The sequence below is a fragment of the Salvelinus sp. IW2-2015 genome, linkage group LG36 (assembly GCF_002910315.2).
Source record: "Salvelinus sp. IW2-2015 linkage group LG36, ASM291031v2, whole genome shotgun sequence".
In the NCBI taxonomy this organism is placed as follows: Eukaryota; Metazoa; Chordata; class Actinopteri; order Salmoniformes; family Salmonidae; genus Salvelinus; species Salvelinus sp. IW2-2015.
Window position 1 is genome coordinate 37,016,314 of NC_036875.1, and position 15,910 is coordinate 37,032,223.

At 42.3% G+C, this 15,910-nt stretch overlaps 1 protein-coding gene across 5 annotated transcripts in view; it reads right to left on the reverse strand.

Moving 5' to 3' along the window:
* Positions 1–2,396: 2,396 nt before the first annotated feature.
* The window catches only part of LOC111959416 (ly6/PLAUR domain-containing protein 6B-like), a 34,971-nt gene continuing 21,457 nt past the window's right edge, over positions 2,397–15,910 (reverse strand). For 3 of the 5 annotated variants that reach the window (XM_023980939.2, XM_023980936.2, XM_023980938.2), the window contains 4 exons: positions 4,104–4,230; positions 3,873–3,971; positions 3,520–3,650; positions 2,397–2,665 (listed from right to left, as the gene is read on the reverse strand). In XM_023980939.2, coding sequence (XP_023836707.1) covers positions 2,468–2,665; positions 3,520–3,650; positions 3,873–3,971; positions 4,104–4,206 — 531 coding nt within the window. In that variant the 5' untranslated portion in view covers positions 4,207–4,230 and the 3' untranslated portion in view covers positions 2,397–2,467. Of the gene's footprint in view, positions 2,666–3,519; positions 3,651–3,872; positions 3,972–4,103; positions 4,231–4,428; positions 4,649–9,746; positions 9,990–15,910 lie in introns of those variants that run through there. The other 2 variants (XM_023980935.2, XM_023980937.2) reach the window with 2 other exon arrangements.

The following is a 15,910-nucleotide window of genomic DNA, read 5'->3' on the forward strand; positions in this document are numbered from 1 at the left end:
TCTGCAATGTTACTGAGAAATGTAGTCTCTAGATTTAAAGAGATAATACATCTGGTAAATGTAGTCTCTAGATTTAAAGAGATAATACATCTGGTAAATGTAGTCTCTAGATTTAAAGAGATAATACCTCTGGTAAATGTAGTCTCTAGATTTAAAGAGATAATACCTCTGGCAAATGTAGTCTCTAGATTTAAAGAGATAATACCTCTGGTAAATGTAGTCTCTAGATTTAAAGAGATAATACCTCTGGTAAATGTAATCTCTAGATTTAAAGAGATAATACCTCTGGTAAATGAATCTCTAGATTTAAAGAGATAATACCTCTGGTAAATGTAATCTCTAGATTTAAAGAGATAATACCTCTGGTAAATGTAATCTCTAGATTTAAAGAGATAATACCTCTGGTAAATGTAGTCTCTAGATTTAAAGAGATAATACCTCTGGTAAATGTAGTCTCTAGATTTAAAGAGATAATACCTCTGGTAAATGTAGTCTCTAGATTTAAAGAGATAATACCTCTGGTAAATGTAATCTCTAGATTTAAAGAGATAATACCTCTGGTAAATGTAGTCTCTAGATTTAAAGAGATAAACGTGCTTCTACACCTGCATTGCTTGCTGTTTGGGGTTTTAGGCTGGGTTTCTGTACAGCACTTCGAGATATTAGCTTATGTACGAAGGCTATATAAAATAAACTTGATTTGATTTGAATACATCAGGTAAATGTAGTCCTAGACTCTACAGTAGTTTAATACTGTGTCGGGGCTGGGTGAGGGAACAGTCTCATGGTCTCTACAGTAGTTTAATACTGTATCGGGGCTGGGTGAGGAACAGTCTCATGGTCTCTACAGTAGTTTAATACTGTGTCGGGCTGGGTGAGGGAACAGTCTCATGGTCTCTACAGTAGTTTAATACTGTGTCGGGGCTGGGTGAGGGAACAGTCTCATGGTCTCTACAATAGTTTAATACTGTGTCGGTCTGGGTGAGGGAACAGTCTCATGGTCTCTACAGTAGTTTAATAATGTGTTGGTGTTGGGGCTGGGTGAGGAACGAGTCTCATGGTCTCTACAGTAGTTTAATACTGTGGCGGGGCTGGGTGAGGGAACAGTCTCATGGTCTCTACAATAGTTTAATAATGTGTTGGGACTGGGTGAGGGAACAGTCTCATGGTCTCTACAGTAGTTTAATAATGTTTTGGACTGGGTGAGGGAACAGTCTCATGGTCTCTACAGTAGTTTTTATAATGTGTTGGGGCTGGTGAGGGAACAGTCTCATGGTCTCTACAGTAGTTTTATACTGTGTCGGGGCTGGGTGAGGGAACAGTCTCATGGTCTTTACAGTAGTTTATGACTGTGGCAGGGAAGGGCTGGGTGAGGGAACATTAATTTAGGGCTCTGGAAGATGCTGAGTGAGGAAACAGTAGTGTAGGGCAGGGCTGGGTGAGGAAACAGTAGTGTAGGGCAGGGCTGGATGAGGAAACATTGGTTTAGGGCTCTGGAAGACGCTGGGTGAGGAAACAGTAGTGTAGGGCAGGGCTGGGTGAGGAAACAGTATAGGTAGCAGGGCTGGATGAGGAAACATTAGTTTAGGGCTCTGGAAGACGCTGGGTGAGGAGACATTGGTTTAGGGCTCTGGAAGACGCTGGGTGAGGAAACAGTAGTGGAGGGCAGGGCTGGATGAGGAAACATTGGTTTAGGGCTCTGGGTAGTGTAGGGCAGGGCTGGGTGAGGAAACAGTTACTGGGCCTCCATCTTTGAATCAGCAGTAGATATTAGACAGACTTATGATGGGCAAAATGGAACAAACCATTATCCTCCTTGAACCCTTCTGGCTGCTCTGCTAGCCAACTGCCCTAGCCAACAAACTACAGTAACTCTATGCATCTGCAGTCCGATGCTCTGCATCCAGTTCTGTAGATCCACTGACCATTGTTATTGTTCCTCTGGCCAATTCTATTGGTTCCATGGATGTTTTTCTCCAGTTCCATTGGCTTATGTAGATCCAACCAGTGTCATCAGTGGTCATTGGTAAACCAAGCATCAGTCATTATGACACTGCTGTATTCCTTTGTGATTGATCGATCCATGTGACATCTTTATCACAGATTACCATCAGACTTGTAAAAACACACATCCTCCATGTTCAGAGGGACATGTTGTTCTGGTCCAGTCTGGTCCCCTCTATAGGGACCTGTTCAGAGGGACATGCTCTTCTGGTCCAGTCTGGTCCCATCTATAGGAACCTGGTCTGGAGGGACATGTTGTTCTGGTCCAGTCTGGTCCCCTCTATAGGGACCTGGTCTGAGGGACATGTTGTTCTGGTCCAGTCTGGTCCTCTATAGGGACCTGTTCAGAGGGACATGTTGTCTGGTCCAGTCTGGTCCCATCTATAGGAACCGGTCTGAGGGACATGTTGTTCTGGTCCAGTCTGGTCCCCTCTATAGGGACCTGGTTTGAGTGACAGTAGTTTCACAGTAGGACCAGCCTGGTCAGCCCCAGGCCTAGAGTGGACAGTAACGTCAGCCAGCAGCAGCTCCACGTTGTCCTAACAGGAGTCTGGGATGGGGCTGAGCTGTAGGCCTGCTGCCTCATGGCAAACACAGCATTGGTGTGGTTGGTAGGGACCTCCACGTTGCAGATCATACCCTCACAGCATGACACACACTCCTACAGGAGAACAAGGACAGGGAGACGAGAGAAGAGAAGAGAGAGAGTGGAGGAGTGTGTGACAACAAATTCAAAACACAAGGGCAGCAATAATGGCAAATACTTTTTAGATGATTCTACAAATGAGACTGAATAGATCATGGTTAGTGATTTACTGTGTGTGTGGAGGGGTTTAGGTGATTTACTGTGTGTGTGGAGGGCTTTAGGTGAATTACTGTGTGTGTGGAGGGGCTTAGGTGAATTATTGTGTGTGTGGAGGGGTTTAGGTGAATTACTGTGTGTGTGTGTGTAACAGTATAGCTTCCGTCCCACCCCTCGCCCCTACCTGGGCTCGAACCAGGGACCCTCTGCACACATCAACAACTGCCTCCCACGAAGCATCGTTACCCATCGCTCCACAAAAGCCGCGGCCCTTGCAGAGCAAGGGGAACAACTACTTCAAGGTTTCAGAGCGAGTGACGTCACCGATTGAAACGCTATTAGCGCGCACCCCGCTAACTAGCTAGCCATTTCACACCGGTTACATTCACCCCCCTTTTGACCTCCTCCTTTTCCGCAGCAACCAGTGATCCGGGTCACGGCACCAATGTAACAGTATATCTTCCGTCCCTCTCCTCGCCCCTATCTGGGCTCGAACCAGGGACCCTCTGCACACATCAACAACTGCCTCCCACGAAGCATCGTTACCCATCGCTCCACAAAAGCCGCGGCCCTTGCAGAGCAAGGGGAACAACTACTTCAAGGTCTCAGAGCGAGTGACGTCACCGATTGAAACGCTATTAGCGCGCACCCCGCTAACTAGCTAGTCATTTCACACCGGTTACATGTGGAGGGGTTTAGGTGTATGGACTTACAGTGTGACCTGTGTCCCTGTGATGTCTACAGCCAGACGTATGACACTCCTYACGAGCAGCACACTTCTTGGTTACAAACTTGGTCTTGCCGTGACTGGTGAAATGGTGCACTGTCATACAGAACTGGCTATCTGAGGAAAGGATGACCAATAAATATACATTACTCAACTGGTTAGCTGGTTTTGTCATGCATTGGCTATAACTGCATAATCATAAGCTATTATAATAGTGTAACAGCAATAACAACAATGGTCATTAAGTACTGGTTAGCCCCATCAGTAACGCCAATGAGAAACAATAAAGACATGCATAATATCTGACAGTATCATTGTGTAACAACAGAGGGAACTCACTCGGTGGACACCACTTGTCCTCAGCCCAGCGGTTGCAGGTGTAGTTGTCTGCAGCTCTCTCACAGGTGAAGCACTTGAAGCTCTTAGGGAATGGAGTGGCTGTAAAGAGATGTTTTCACTCAAATTCCTCCTGTTCAAACTTCYTTTTTGATGGATATCAATGTTACTTCAGGTAGTTGATGTCATTGTTCAAGAAATTACATAAATTTCAACCAGTAAGCAGAAACGCACCTTCCACAGGAGGTTTGACATTGTTGAAGTTGATGCGATGAGATTTAACCCGGTCACATATTACCACCAGTGCCAGGAGATGGACAGCGGTGGTGAATGACATCTTCACAGTCCCTCTAGCAGTAACCTTCAAAACAGACACAGAAGCGATCAGGATGGCTATATAGTCAGCGATTCTAGTTAGTCATATTTGAGAAGCATTGGATGTGATCTAGAACCAGGAGCGGCGGAATGGAGACRAAGAGAGAAAGGGGTGACTAGAAGGAGTAGTTCATATCGAGACAAACATAAATAACCTCTCTGGGACATTGAGAAGGTKGATTACCACGGTATTGAATAACTCCATGCTGAGGGGTCTGAGCTGAAGGGTAGGACTCCAGAGAGCTTTTGAATGGCTCTGTTCTTTATCAGGTCTCGGGCCCTCCAGCCTCTGAACCTTGACCTCTGGTCAGGTAACCTGGGGTACAGGTGAGTGGGGCGGGGTAATCAGAGAGATCAGGAGTTACGGCGCAGGGAGCACACTGGCTCACTGGGATCYGCAGAGTCTGTAGAGGGGATAAAGAGATGATTCCCTCCCTGTATAGCTGATATTTGAGCAGGCAATGGAGAGTAGCCTACAGGCCCTCATAGGGACCTCTGGGGCCACTTATGAGAGGAGCCAAGAGCAATCGACAGCTGCTCTTTTGGGACCTTTTGATGAACAGAGCAAACAGGCTGAATCTTGGCTGAACATGTTGTTATATGTTGTTAATATCACATTATTATTATCAAATTTGTAATCAAGCATCATTAATGTAATGGTAGTTGTAAGTAGCAAAGGCAGGCAAAACAGAAGAGTGGAGAGGCCAAAACAAAAAGCAGCGTCAGCTGAACACGAGCCTTGTGTCACGTTAAATACTAGCAGCACATTATTGGGATTCTGATAACATTAAAATGACAAATTGGAGGCATTTGAACATAGAGAAAGTCTAGCAGCACATTATTGGGATTCCGATAACATTATGTTGAAATGCCTCCAATTTGTCATCTTAGATCAAAGAGACAAGTCTTTTAGAGACAGAAGTGTCTGCAGGGAGTTGGTCGCAGGATGAACCCCAAGGCACATGATTCAAATATCCAATAAGTTCATTAAATCAACCAAAGGAATTGATTCTACATTGTCTCAAGTCACCATCTTTAGGCTCTCTCTCATATCCAACTGTCCTCAGTCCCAGTCAGTTGAGAAAACACACCTTTTGGCATTTCCAAATCACAAGCGGTTGAGTCATCACGCTGAAATAATTACTTAATAACTATAACATTATGGAACTATATTGCAATGCCTTTAGAGTTCGAAAATGCTGACAGTCCGTCATGTATTATTTGTCAAGTAACGATGCCAATGAAAAACAAGATAAAACAAAGCACATTTTCCCAGAGGCATAATCATTGAGTTTTCAGACGACACCCATTTCCTCCTCCTGTCTGGTGGTGCAATAGAGGCTGGTGTTGATTCAATCACTTCCTGTGTCTGGGCCGACACCTCAATAACAAATAGACCCAAGTCACCCAAAAACTATTACCATTTTATAACCATTCTACAACACAGACAGTTTCTTTCAGGTTAGCATAGAGCTGCGTTTCTTAATTAAAGTATGGGTCACGACCAAAATATACCCAAGTCACCCAACCACTATTACCATTTTATAACCATTCTACAACACAGACCGTTTCTTTCAAGTTAGCATAGAGCAGAGTTTCTTAATTAAAGTATGGGTCGCGACCCACCTGTTAATGGTTCGTTGCGACGTAAAGGTATAAATATTTAATTTCTGCAGTTTTCTTGAAGATCAMTGCGCGACCCACACGCTGTAGCGCTGTCGTTCAAGCCACTGACTTGTTATTCCACGCGCCATCACTCACCGCTGTCATGGAATGGACTCATGCTAGCCATAAATTCTGACTGAGCTCAATCGTCATGAAACGCAAATACAGTGATGATTTTKTGTCTCTTTCATACAAACTTTGAGAAATAACGAGGAKTGCTCACAATGTGTTTTGTSTGGGGAAGTGCTTAGTAATGAGTCTCTAAAAACGAACAAATGCATAAAACGACACGTCCTGACCAAACATCCAGGCACAACATAACGGTAAACCCAGGGAGTTCTTTCAGAACAGGGCAGAATGCTTCAGGAAACAGTRCTTYGAAAGTGTAAAAGTAAATCAACTAACATGGCATTGTTGTCATTTAATAACAGGTGATGATARGCAGAAATAAGGGAGCACTATATCTCAGAGTAGTAGATGTGAATGTCTTTCAAACAATCCCCTAGCCTTGTAACGTTACACAGCTAACGTTAATAGCTAACGTTAGCCAAAGCAAGCCAACTARCTACTGATAGTAGTGCAACCATAAGAAACAGTACAGATGAAGATGAAAAATTATCATTTTACTGTATAAATTATCGTTGAAAACAAGTCTAGGTTGGAACTGTTGCTGTTACAAGTATTAATATTGTAACGACCCTGGGTTTATAACCGCGGAAATCGACTCTGCCGCTTGAGCATGCTTTTGCGGCACAGTCGATAGCGCGCCGGACCTCGGGCTAGAAGGTCGAGGGTTCGAGACCTGCTCCCTGCTGTTTCATTACAATATTTATTCTGAACTGGAATAAAGTGATTGAAGCAAGATGCTTTTTGAGACAAACAGTCACACATTTCTGGGTTGTTCATCTGAAGCAGAAAGCAGTCTCCTGCCTGACTGAGAGAGCAGTAGATGTTCTGATCCAGTTTGGCACCACATACCTATGCAAGCCAGGGTTCTGAAGTACAGAAACAGGGTCATTGCTGAGCATCACCTCAGTGTTGCACTGTCTAAAGCARAGCCCAGAATAGACCTGCTTGTTGGAAACTTCAACCAGACACACACCTCTCATTAGGACTGTGTGTATGTGTGTGTTTTCTGGTCTACATWTGTGTGATGTGATCAATCCGTTTATTCCAGTTCAGAATGAAATAATTTATTGTATTTTAACAGCAACAGTTTCAACCTAGACAGGTATGTAAGAGTGTTTTTAATGGAGAAAAATAAACATGAAAATATATTTATGGGTATTTCATTGTTATTTGTTTTTGTCTATATTGCTTTTTCTTTTTAGGCATACAGGCAATGAAATGTTCCGATATTTACGTATAGTTGCATATTTTCCTAAGCTTGGGTCCCAGGAAAACACAGAATTTYTATTTTGGGTCTCAGGCTGAAAAAGTTTAAGAACCCCTGGCATAGAGACACAGATTCAACTGCATTGACAAGTCTTAAGATTTTTTTTATTTTTCAGCCAAATTTGTAACGATTATCTAATTAATTGGGATAGGGGGCAGCATTTTCACTTTTGCATGAAATGCGGGCCCAGAGTAAACTGCCTGCTACTCTGTCCCAGAATTTTTTAATTTTTTTTATTTCACCTTTATTAACCAGGTAGGCTGATGAGAACAAGTTCTCATTTGCAACTGCGACCTGGCCAAGATATAAGCATACAGTGTGAACAGACAACAAACACAGATGTACACATGGAGTAAACAAATAAACAAGTCAATAACATAGTAGGAAAAAAAAGAAAAAAAAGAGAAATCTATATACAAATGTGTGCAAAAGGCATGAGGAGTAGGCAATAAATTAGGCCATAGGAGCGATAATTACAATTTAGCAGGATTAACACTGGGTGATAAATCATCAGATGATCATGTGGCATAGAGATACGGTGTGCAAAAAGCAGAAAAGTAAATAAATAAAAACCATATGGATGAGCTAGTAAATTGGTGGGCTAATATACGATGGACTATGTACAGCTGCAGCGATCGGTTAGCTGCTCAGATAGCAGATGCTAATATATGCCATTATTATTAGTAGTATTGGATAAAAATCACTGTGTTGAATGATGTTGTGAGTATAACAGAACTCATATGGCAGGCAAAACCTGAGAAAATCCAACCAGGGGTGGAAATCTGAGGTTTGTAGTTTTTCAAAGCTTGCCTACCAAATACACAGCGTCTATGGGTTAAGTTGCACTTCCTAAGGCTTCCACTAGATGCAACCGTCTAGAAACTTGTTTCAGGTTCTGCTATAAAGGAGGGGGGAATGGGAGATGAATGAGTCATGGTCTGGCAGAGTGTCTCAGGCTCGTGACGCCGCTCCTGACAGAGTTAGCTCTCGTTCCAGTGCTTGCTGCAGACAATGGAAGTTCTCCGGTTGGAACATTATTGATGATTTATGTTAAAAACATCCTWAAGATTAATTCCATACATCGTTTGATATGTTTCTACGACCTGTAACGGAACTTTTCGAGTTTTTGTCTGGACGCAGTGCTCATGAAGATGGATTACTGGGCTGAAMACGCTAACTYGTGGSTATTTGGACATAAATTATGGACTTTATGGAACAAATCAGTCATTTATTGTCGAACTGGGATTCCTGGGAGTGCATTCTGATGAAGATCATCAAAGGTAAGTGAATATTTATCATGTYATTTCTAACTTCTGTTGACTCCAACATGGCGGATATTTCTTTGGCTGGATTGGGCTCTAGCGTCGTACTCAGATTATGCTTTTTCCGTAAAGTTTTTTTGAAATCTGTCACAGCGGTTGCATTAAGGAGAAGTCTATCTTTAATTCTGTGAATAACACTTGTATCGTTTATCAATGTTTATTATGAGTATTTCTGGGATTTCTGTGGCTATCTGCAAAAACACCGGATGTTTTGGAATCAAAACATTACTGCACGTAACGAGCCAATGTAAACTGATATTTTGGGATATAAATATGCACATTATCGAACAAAACATACATGTATTGTGTAACATGATGTCCTATGAGTGTCATCTGATGAAGATCATCAAAGGTTAGTGATTAATTTTATCTATATTTCTGCTTTTTGTGACTCCTATCTTTGGCTTGAAAAATTGCTGTTTTTTTTTACTTGGCTCTGAACTAACATAATCATATGTTGTGCTTTCTCTGTAAAGCCTTTTTGAAATCGGATATGATGGGTAGATTAACAAGATGTTTATCTTTCATTTGCTGTATTGGACTTGTTAATGTGTGAAAGTTACATATTTCCCAAAAATATTTTTGAATTTCCTGCGCTGCCTTTTCAGCGGAATGTTGTGCCTGCGCTAGAAAGGTTAAAGTAGCATTGATTGCCCAACCAAGCACACAGACTGATTAGAGAAGTAGTAAGTGTAATCCTTCCTTAAAAAGACAGTTCACTACGCCAGGCTGTAAAGACAGTTCCCTACGCCAGGCGGTGAAAACAGATCACTACGCCAGGCGGTGAAGACAGATCACTACGCCAGGCGGCGAAGACAGTTCACTACGCCAGGCGTTGAAGACAGTTCACTACGCCAGGCGGCGAAGACAGTTCACTACGCCAGGCGTTGAAGACAGTTCACTACGCCAGGCGTTGAAGACAGTTCACTATGCCAGGTGGTGAAGACAGTTCACTACGCCAGGCATAGAAGACAGTTCACTACGCCAGGTGGTAAAGACAGTTCACTACGCCAGGCGGTGAAGACAGTTCACTACGCCAAGCGTTAAGACAGTTCACTATGCCAGGCGGTGAATATAGCCAAAATGACATGCTAACTAAAACATGAACAGTAGCCTTACCTTAGGTTCAAATTAAGTGAAACCTTATCCACGTGTATGTATCCACAGAGACAAAGTAAGAGCCTTGTTTAACCGATCTTTCCAGTCAGGTTGAGTGTGACAAGATAGACTTCTGGTTTACTAGAAGCACTAGGAAGTAATTTAATTCCCTGCCACCCCCTCCTTAAATCAGAGTTCAAAGAGGTCAGCGACCCTCAACTTCCTGACACTGCAGCAATGTGATTGGACGACAGGTTGGGGGAACTAGGGAACAGTCACTATCTATCAGGAGTGTGTCAGCTAGTCTGCCTGCCGGCCCACCTCATTACCAATCACACCACACCACACACACACACACACACACACACACACACACACACACACACACACACACACACACACACACACACACACACACACACACACACACACACACACACACACACACACCACACACACACCACACACACACACACACACACACACAAACAGGAGGGCAAACTCCAAAATACCCCTTATCTAGTGAGTTTGTCCATCAAGCAGCCAAAGGCAGCCCAAATAAAACATGTGCCTGGGAGAGAGATGAGTCATATCATGACAAGTCATTTTCTCCTTCACAAAGCTAAGCCAGGTGGAATCATGGGAAGAGTTGACAGGTTAGTGCATCGATGTACCTGTTACTGAGTCACAATCTGAACAATTGAACAGTTAAGTCTTGTTGCGGCCTCCTGTGACCTATCAGTTCAGTACTGATGCTCTGTCTCCAAACATCTTAGCATACTGGTAAGTCATTCATCTGCTACACACTCCCCATTATCAAACACTTGAGTGGAAACAGTATAATTGATAAGACAGTTTGTGCTCTTTGGAAATGACTAGGTTCTCTCTGTTTTCAGTAGTAACTACAAAACATCACCTTCCTTGAACCCTATTCCCCTCCTCCTCTATTCCCTTATTCCTCTCCTCCTTTAGGAAATCAGCAGGTCTTCCCCTGAAGGTCACTGGGATCAGTGAAGGAATCTAGTTCACATGATAACGAAGGAAAGGAGTCTGAAATGGAAACAATCCACATCCAAGCTCACTCTCTGCAGGGGTCCAGACATTTTTAAGAGGGGTTTTAAACCACTTCCAGAGTTCTGAGTTCCGGTGAAGATCAGCTATGTCTGGAAAACACATTCCATTGGAGCGGTGCACCTGACTGGCTTACTCAGTTAACCAACCAGCACCTGGCTCTGATAACACAGTACATGTGGGGAGAGAGGAGAACGCAGCACAGCAGCCTTTTTCCCCCCAGCTTTTATTTTAAGCCCCTCGGCTTTGTTTCACTGAGTCAGGTTGCAAATTGCCCCTGTGCATGCAAACTGCCAAGGATTTTTATTCTCCATGTGGGTTACCATGAGAAGCTCATATTGTATTTAAGGCAGTTGGCTTTCTGGTGAATTCCTCAGTGAATGGCCACGGTCACACTAAAATCTTTGCAGTATGTTGAGTGTTGACCTAGGAGATATGCATGCAATAACTTTTTTTCAATCATATAGTATCGATTTTTTTTATTTTTATATCTGTCCATATTGTCCATGAGTTTCTAGTAGATAGACAATATGGTTTAAGAAAAAAATAGCCTAATTAATGAAAAAAGCATCTAAATCAACAACGGCATTATTTTAAATTACCTCTGCAACTCGTAAAGCTATTGACTTTTTTCACAACTGCCACCAAAACACTGACAACAAATACATACTGACATAGTAGTAAAAAAAATGTAAGTGTGTAAAAAAAGGATATTTCATGCGGAAACCAAATGGTATTCACTAAGTTGATGGTTTATATTTAGGATAACGATTTCCAGCTTTGCCATTCTATTTTTTATTATTTCACAAATTTCACATGATAAGGCCACACAGAGGGCAAGAGATTACAGACACCTGTGATAATCTGAAGTACCCAAAACGGCCACTAGATGTCTTGTGATAGAGTACATAAAATCCCTTAAAACTGCAATATGTATCTTTTTGGGCGACCCAACCAAATTCACATAGACATGAGTGTTACAGATCTGTCATTTTCATTGAAAGCAATGAAAAAGCAAGCGGTAAATCTGTTCTATGTGCGCTATTTCTATGCTTCCCGTTTTTTAAGTTTAGTTTTTGCGTCTTTTACTTTCAGTTTTGTACACCAGCTTCAAACAGCTGAAAATACAATCTTTTTTGTTATGGAAAATATATTTCACAGCGGTTTAGACCGAACAGTAAATTCTTTACACTATACTTGATCGTTTTGTCACGTAAACAAAAATGTGGCAAACTTTTAGAATTTTAGCAACCAGGAAATGGCGGAGCGATTTCTGCATAGTGCAGCTATAAAGAAACCAAAGTTCTAATAGTTCATTGGTAAACTTTGAAAGTTTCCAGTAATATACCCTCCCTTTGCAACCCTAGACATGACCATTCAATTAAAGTAATGTAAATAAAAGACAATATATCCCAACTGTGACAGCTTCTACAAGTCTTAAATGGTTGATAGCGTAGGGGGCAAGGGAACGGAGAGTGTAATCCGATAAGGAAACGATCAAAGCCATCACCCACTAACGACTCCTACTAGTGCCCCACAGCTCCCTCAAGGCTGACACACTAAACTCAGGGGCGATAGCACAACACACAGTGTTGTTAAAGTGCCTCCCGTCAGGGAAGTTGACTGCATATTGTGAAGAAGAGGCATACAGTACAATAATCTAGGCATATGTCTAAATGAACAGAACATTCCCCAAATCCATCAACATCAAGACAATGTAACACTTATTGGTTCTCACAGACTAAAAAGACACTTCAATGTAAATAACCATACCTGGCACTCCATAAATACCATTATCACCTAGGTTAAGCAGGTTTCCAGGACTGTCAAACAAATATGCTTTGGTTTACTTGAAATATGGTGCCTGGTTTACTTGAAATATGGTGCCTGGTTTACTTGAAATATGGTGCTTTGGTTTACTTTAAATAGCTGCTCAGTTTACTTTAAATATGATGCCTGGTTYACTTGAAATATGGTGCCTGGTTTACTTTAAATAGCTGCTCAGTTTACTTTAAACATGATGCACCGGTTTACTTTAAACATTGTGCCTGGTTAACTTTAAATATGGTGCCTGGTTTACTTTAAATTTGGTGCCTGGTTTACTTTAAATATGGTGCCTGGTTTACTTTAAATTTGGTGCCTGGTTTACTTTAAATTTGGTGCCTGGTTTACTTTAAATTTGGTGCCTGGTTTACTTTAAATTTGGNGCCTGGTTTACTTTAAATTTGGTGCCTGGTTTACTTTAAATTTGGTGCCTGGTTTACTTTAAATTTGGTGCCTGGTTTACTTTAAATTTGGTGCCAGGTTTACTTTAAATATGGTGCCTGGTTTACTTTAAATTTGGTGCCAGGTTTACTTTAAATTTGGTGCCTGGTTTACTTTAAATTTCGTGCCTGGTTTACTTTAAATTTGGTGCCAGGTTTACTTTAAATATGGTGCCTGGTTTACTTTTCAGTCATGGTGGCCTCCTCGGTTTGACATCGAGCAGAGAGGGGATAGTAGAGGGAGAGAGATATTTTCACACCACTGATATGGAAGTGTACTGTATACCACTAGCAGAGGAGGCTGGTGGGAGGAGCTACAGGAAGACGGGCTCATTGTAATGGCTGGAATTGAATTGATGGTGAGGAGTCATATGTTTGATACCGTTCCATTGACTCCTTTCCAGCCATTACAATGAGCCCGTCCTCTTATACCTCCTCCCACCAGCCTCCRCTGACCACTAGAGGCAGGAACACTTGGCAAGAAACTGATTCTTCAACTATAAACTGACAAAAAAAGAACAATAGATGTGGGTAAACGTCCCATAAGGCTGAATATAAAACACTGGAGGAGTCCAGCCCAGACCACACAGTGTTACACTTATGTAGCTGACTCACAGTGATGCTATGGCAAACGTTAAACAGAGATGATAAATACCTGGTATCATTCTGTGAGAAACTAAGAATGCAAACTAAACTGTCCACCTAAAAGTCATGGTGTGGTTTATCCTGAGGGCAACAGCATTTTCACTTTAGTTAAGACTTACTATAAACTGGGTGGTTCGAGCCCTGAATGCTGATTGGCTGACAGTCGTGGTATATCAATCAGACCGTATACCACGGGTATGACAAACCATTTATATTTACTGCTCTAATGACGTTGGTAACCAATTTATAATAGCAATAAGGCACCTCGGGTGTTGTGGTATATGGTCAATATACCAAGGCTAAGGGCTGTATCCAAGCCCTTAGCCATTGTATATTGGCCATATACCACACCCCCTCATGCCTTATTGCTTAAATAGACCAGTACGACTGGATTTTAATAAGATATGCAGATATTTTCACAATACACATGACTCAAGACTCAATTAAATAATACTGTTTTGACTTCTAAGAATGAAGAGTCCGCTTTGATTGATTTTGATGAAGGGAACCTCCCCTGACAGTTTTGATTTCTTCTTGTCAAGACCAGTACGTAGGGTATCTAGTTTCAGCCGTTTATTTTACGCCCGCTACGTTAGGTTAATAGTGTAATGACTGTTTATGGTGGCTGTCTCAATTAAAGAGAGGTTTGTGGAGCGGTGACCGTCTACTCAGACCAGCTACATCAAGGAAAAAACAAGTACAGAGACTGCTGAGACAAAAATCTTCAGGCAGCTTTACACTGAAATGTTTCTGCTATTTTCTGTATAGCGTTACACCCTACCAGTTTGGAAAGCCCTGGGCCAATCCAAATTACAGATTTATAGCTTTGTTTTTGTTAAAYGTACAGAGGTAGAGAGACGGGGAGTCGCGTCATGACAGGGACTGTATGTAGGTGGACACACCAGTCACTAGTGTCAGCATGGCTTGACAGCGTGACAATGCTCAGTGACGCCTCGARGGTTGTGGGTACCTCAATGGACACGGAATACAATGTGCGTCCCTATTTTTAGCTGCAGCTGATTGTGGGGGAGGAAAATGGGAGAAAGGCTTGAGTCATGGATTCAGAGGTGTTGTAGAACAGGATGGTGGTAACAAGCTGCTGATTCAGGGACAGTTCTGCCTTCTGTTCTTTTGAATACAACCTATACAATACCTATATTTTCTTATACCCTTTTCAGTTGTGACATTACCCACTGCCTGCCTTGTGACAAGAGACAAAGAAATGGGGGGGTGGGGGGGTTCTGGCTGCATCAGGTCTGCAGAAAGAGAGAGAGCTTCCATCGGCACCTTCCTGACCTGGCACAAAAAAMCATCACGTCTATAGAGAGAAACCATCACCTCTACAGAGAGAAACCATCACGTCTACAGAGAGAAACCATCACGTCTAMAGAGAGAAMCCATCACGTCTACAGAGAGAAACCATCACGTCTACAGAGAGAAACCATCACGTCTATAGGAGAAACCATCACGTCTACAGAGAGAAATAAATAGAGCGCAGACGGCAAATACTCTCTCAGATCGTGATGGTTTCTCTCTGTAGACGTGATGGTTTCTCTATAGAACGTGATGGTTTTCTCTCCTGACGTGCATGGATTTCATGACGTGATGGATTTCTCTCTCTAGACGTGATGATTTTCTCTCTATAGACGTGATGGTTTTCTCCTCTATTTGACGTGATAGTTTCTCTCCATAGACGTTGATGGTTTCTCTCTATAGAGCGTGATGGTTTCTCTCTGTAGACGTGATGGTTTCTCTCTCTAAGACTGTGATGGTTTCTCTCTATAGACGTGATGGTTTCTCTATAGACGTGATGGTTTCTCCTCTATAGACGTGATGGTTTCTCCTATTAGACGTGATGGTTTCTCTCTATAGACGTGAATGGTTTTCTATATAGACGTGAGGGTTTCTCTCTGTAGATGTGATGGTTTCTCCTATTAGACCTCTGAATGGTTTCTCTCTAATAGACGTTGATGGTTTCTCCTATAGACGTGAGGGTTTCTCTCTGTAGACGTGATGGTTTCTCTATATAGACGTGATGTTTCTCTCTATAGACGTGATGTTTCTCTCTATAGACATGATGGTTTCTCTCTTGTAGAAGTTGTATGGTTTCTCTCTATAGACGTGATGGTTTCTCTCTGTAGATGTCCTGATGGTTTCTCTCTGTAGAAGTTGTGATGGTTTCTCTCTGTAGAAGTCGTGATGGTC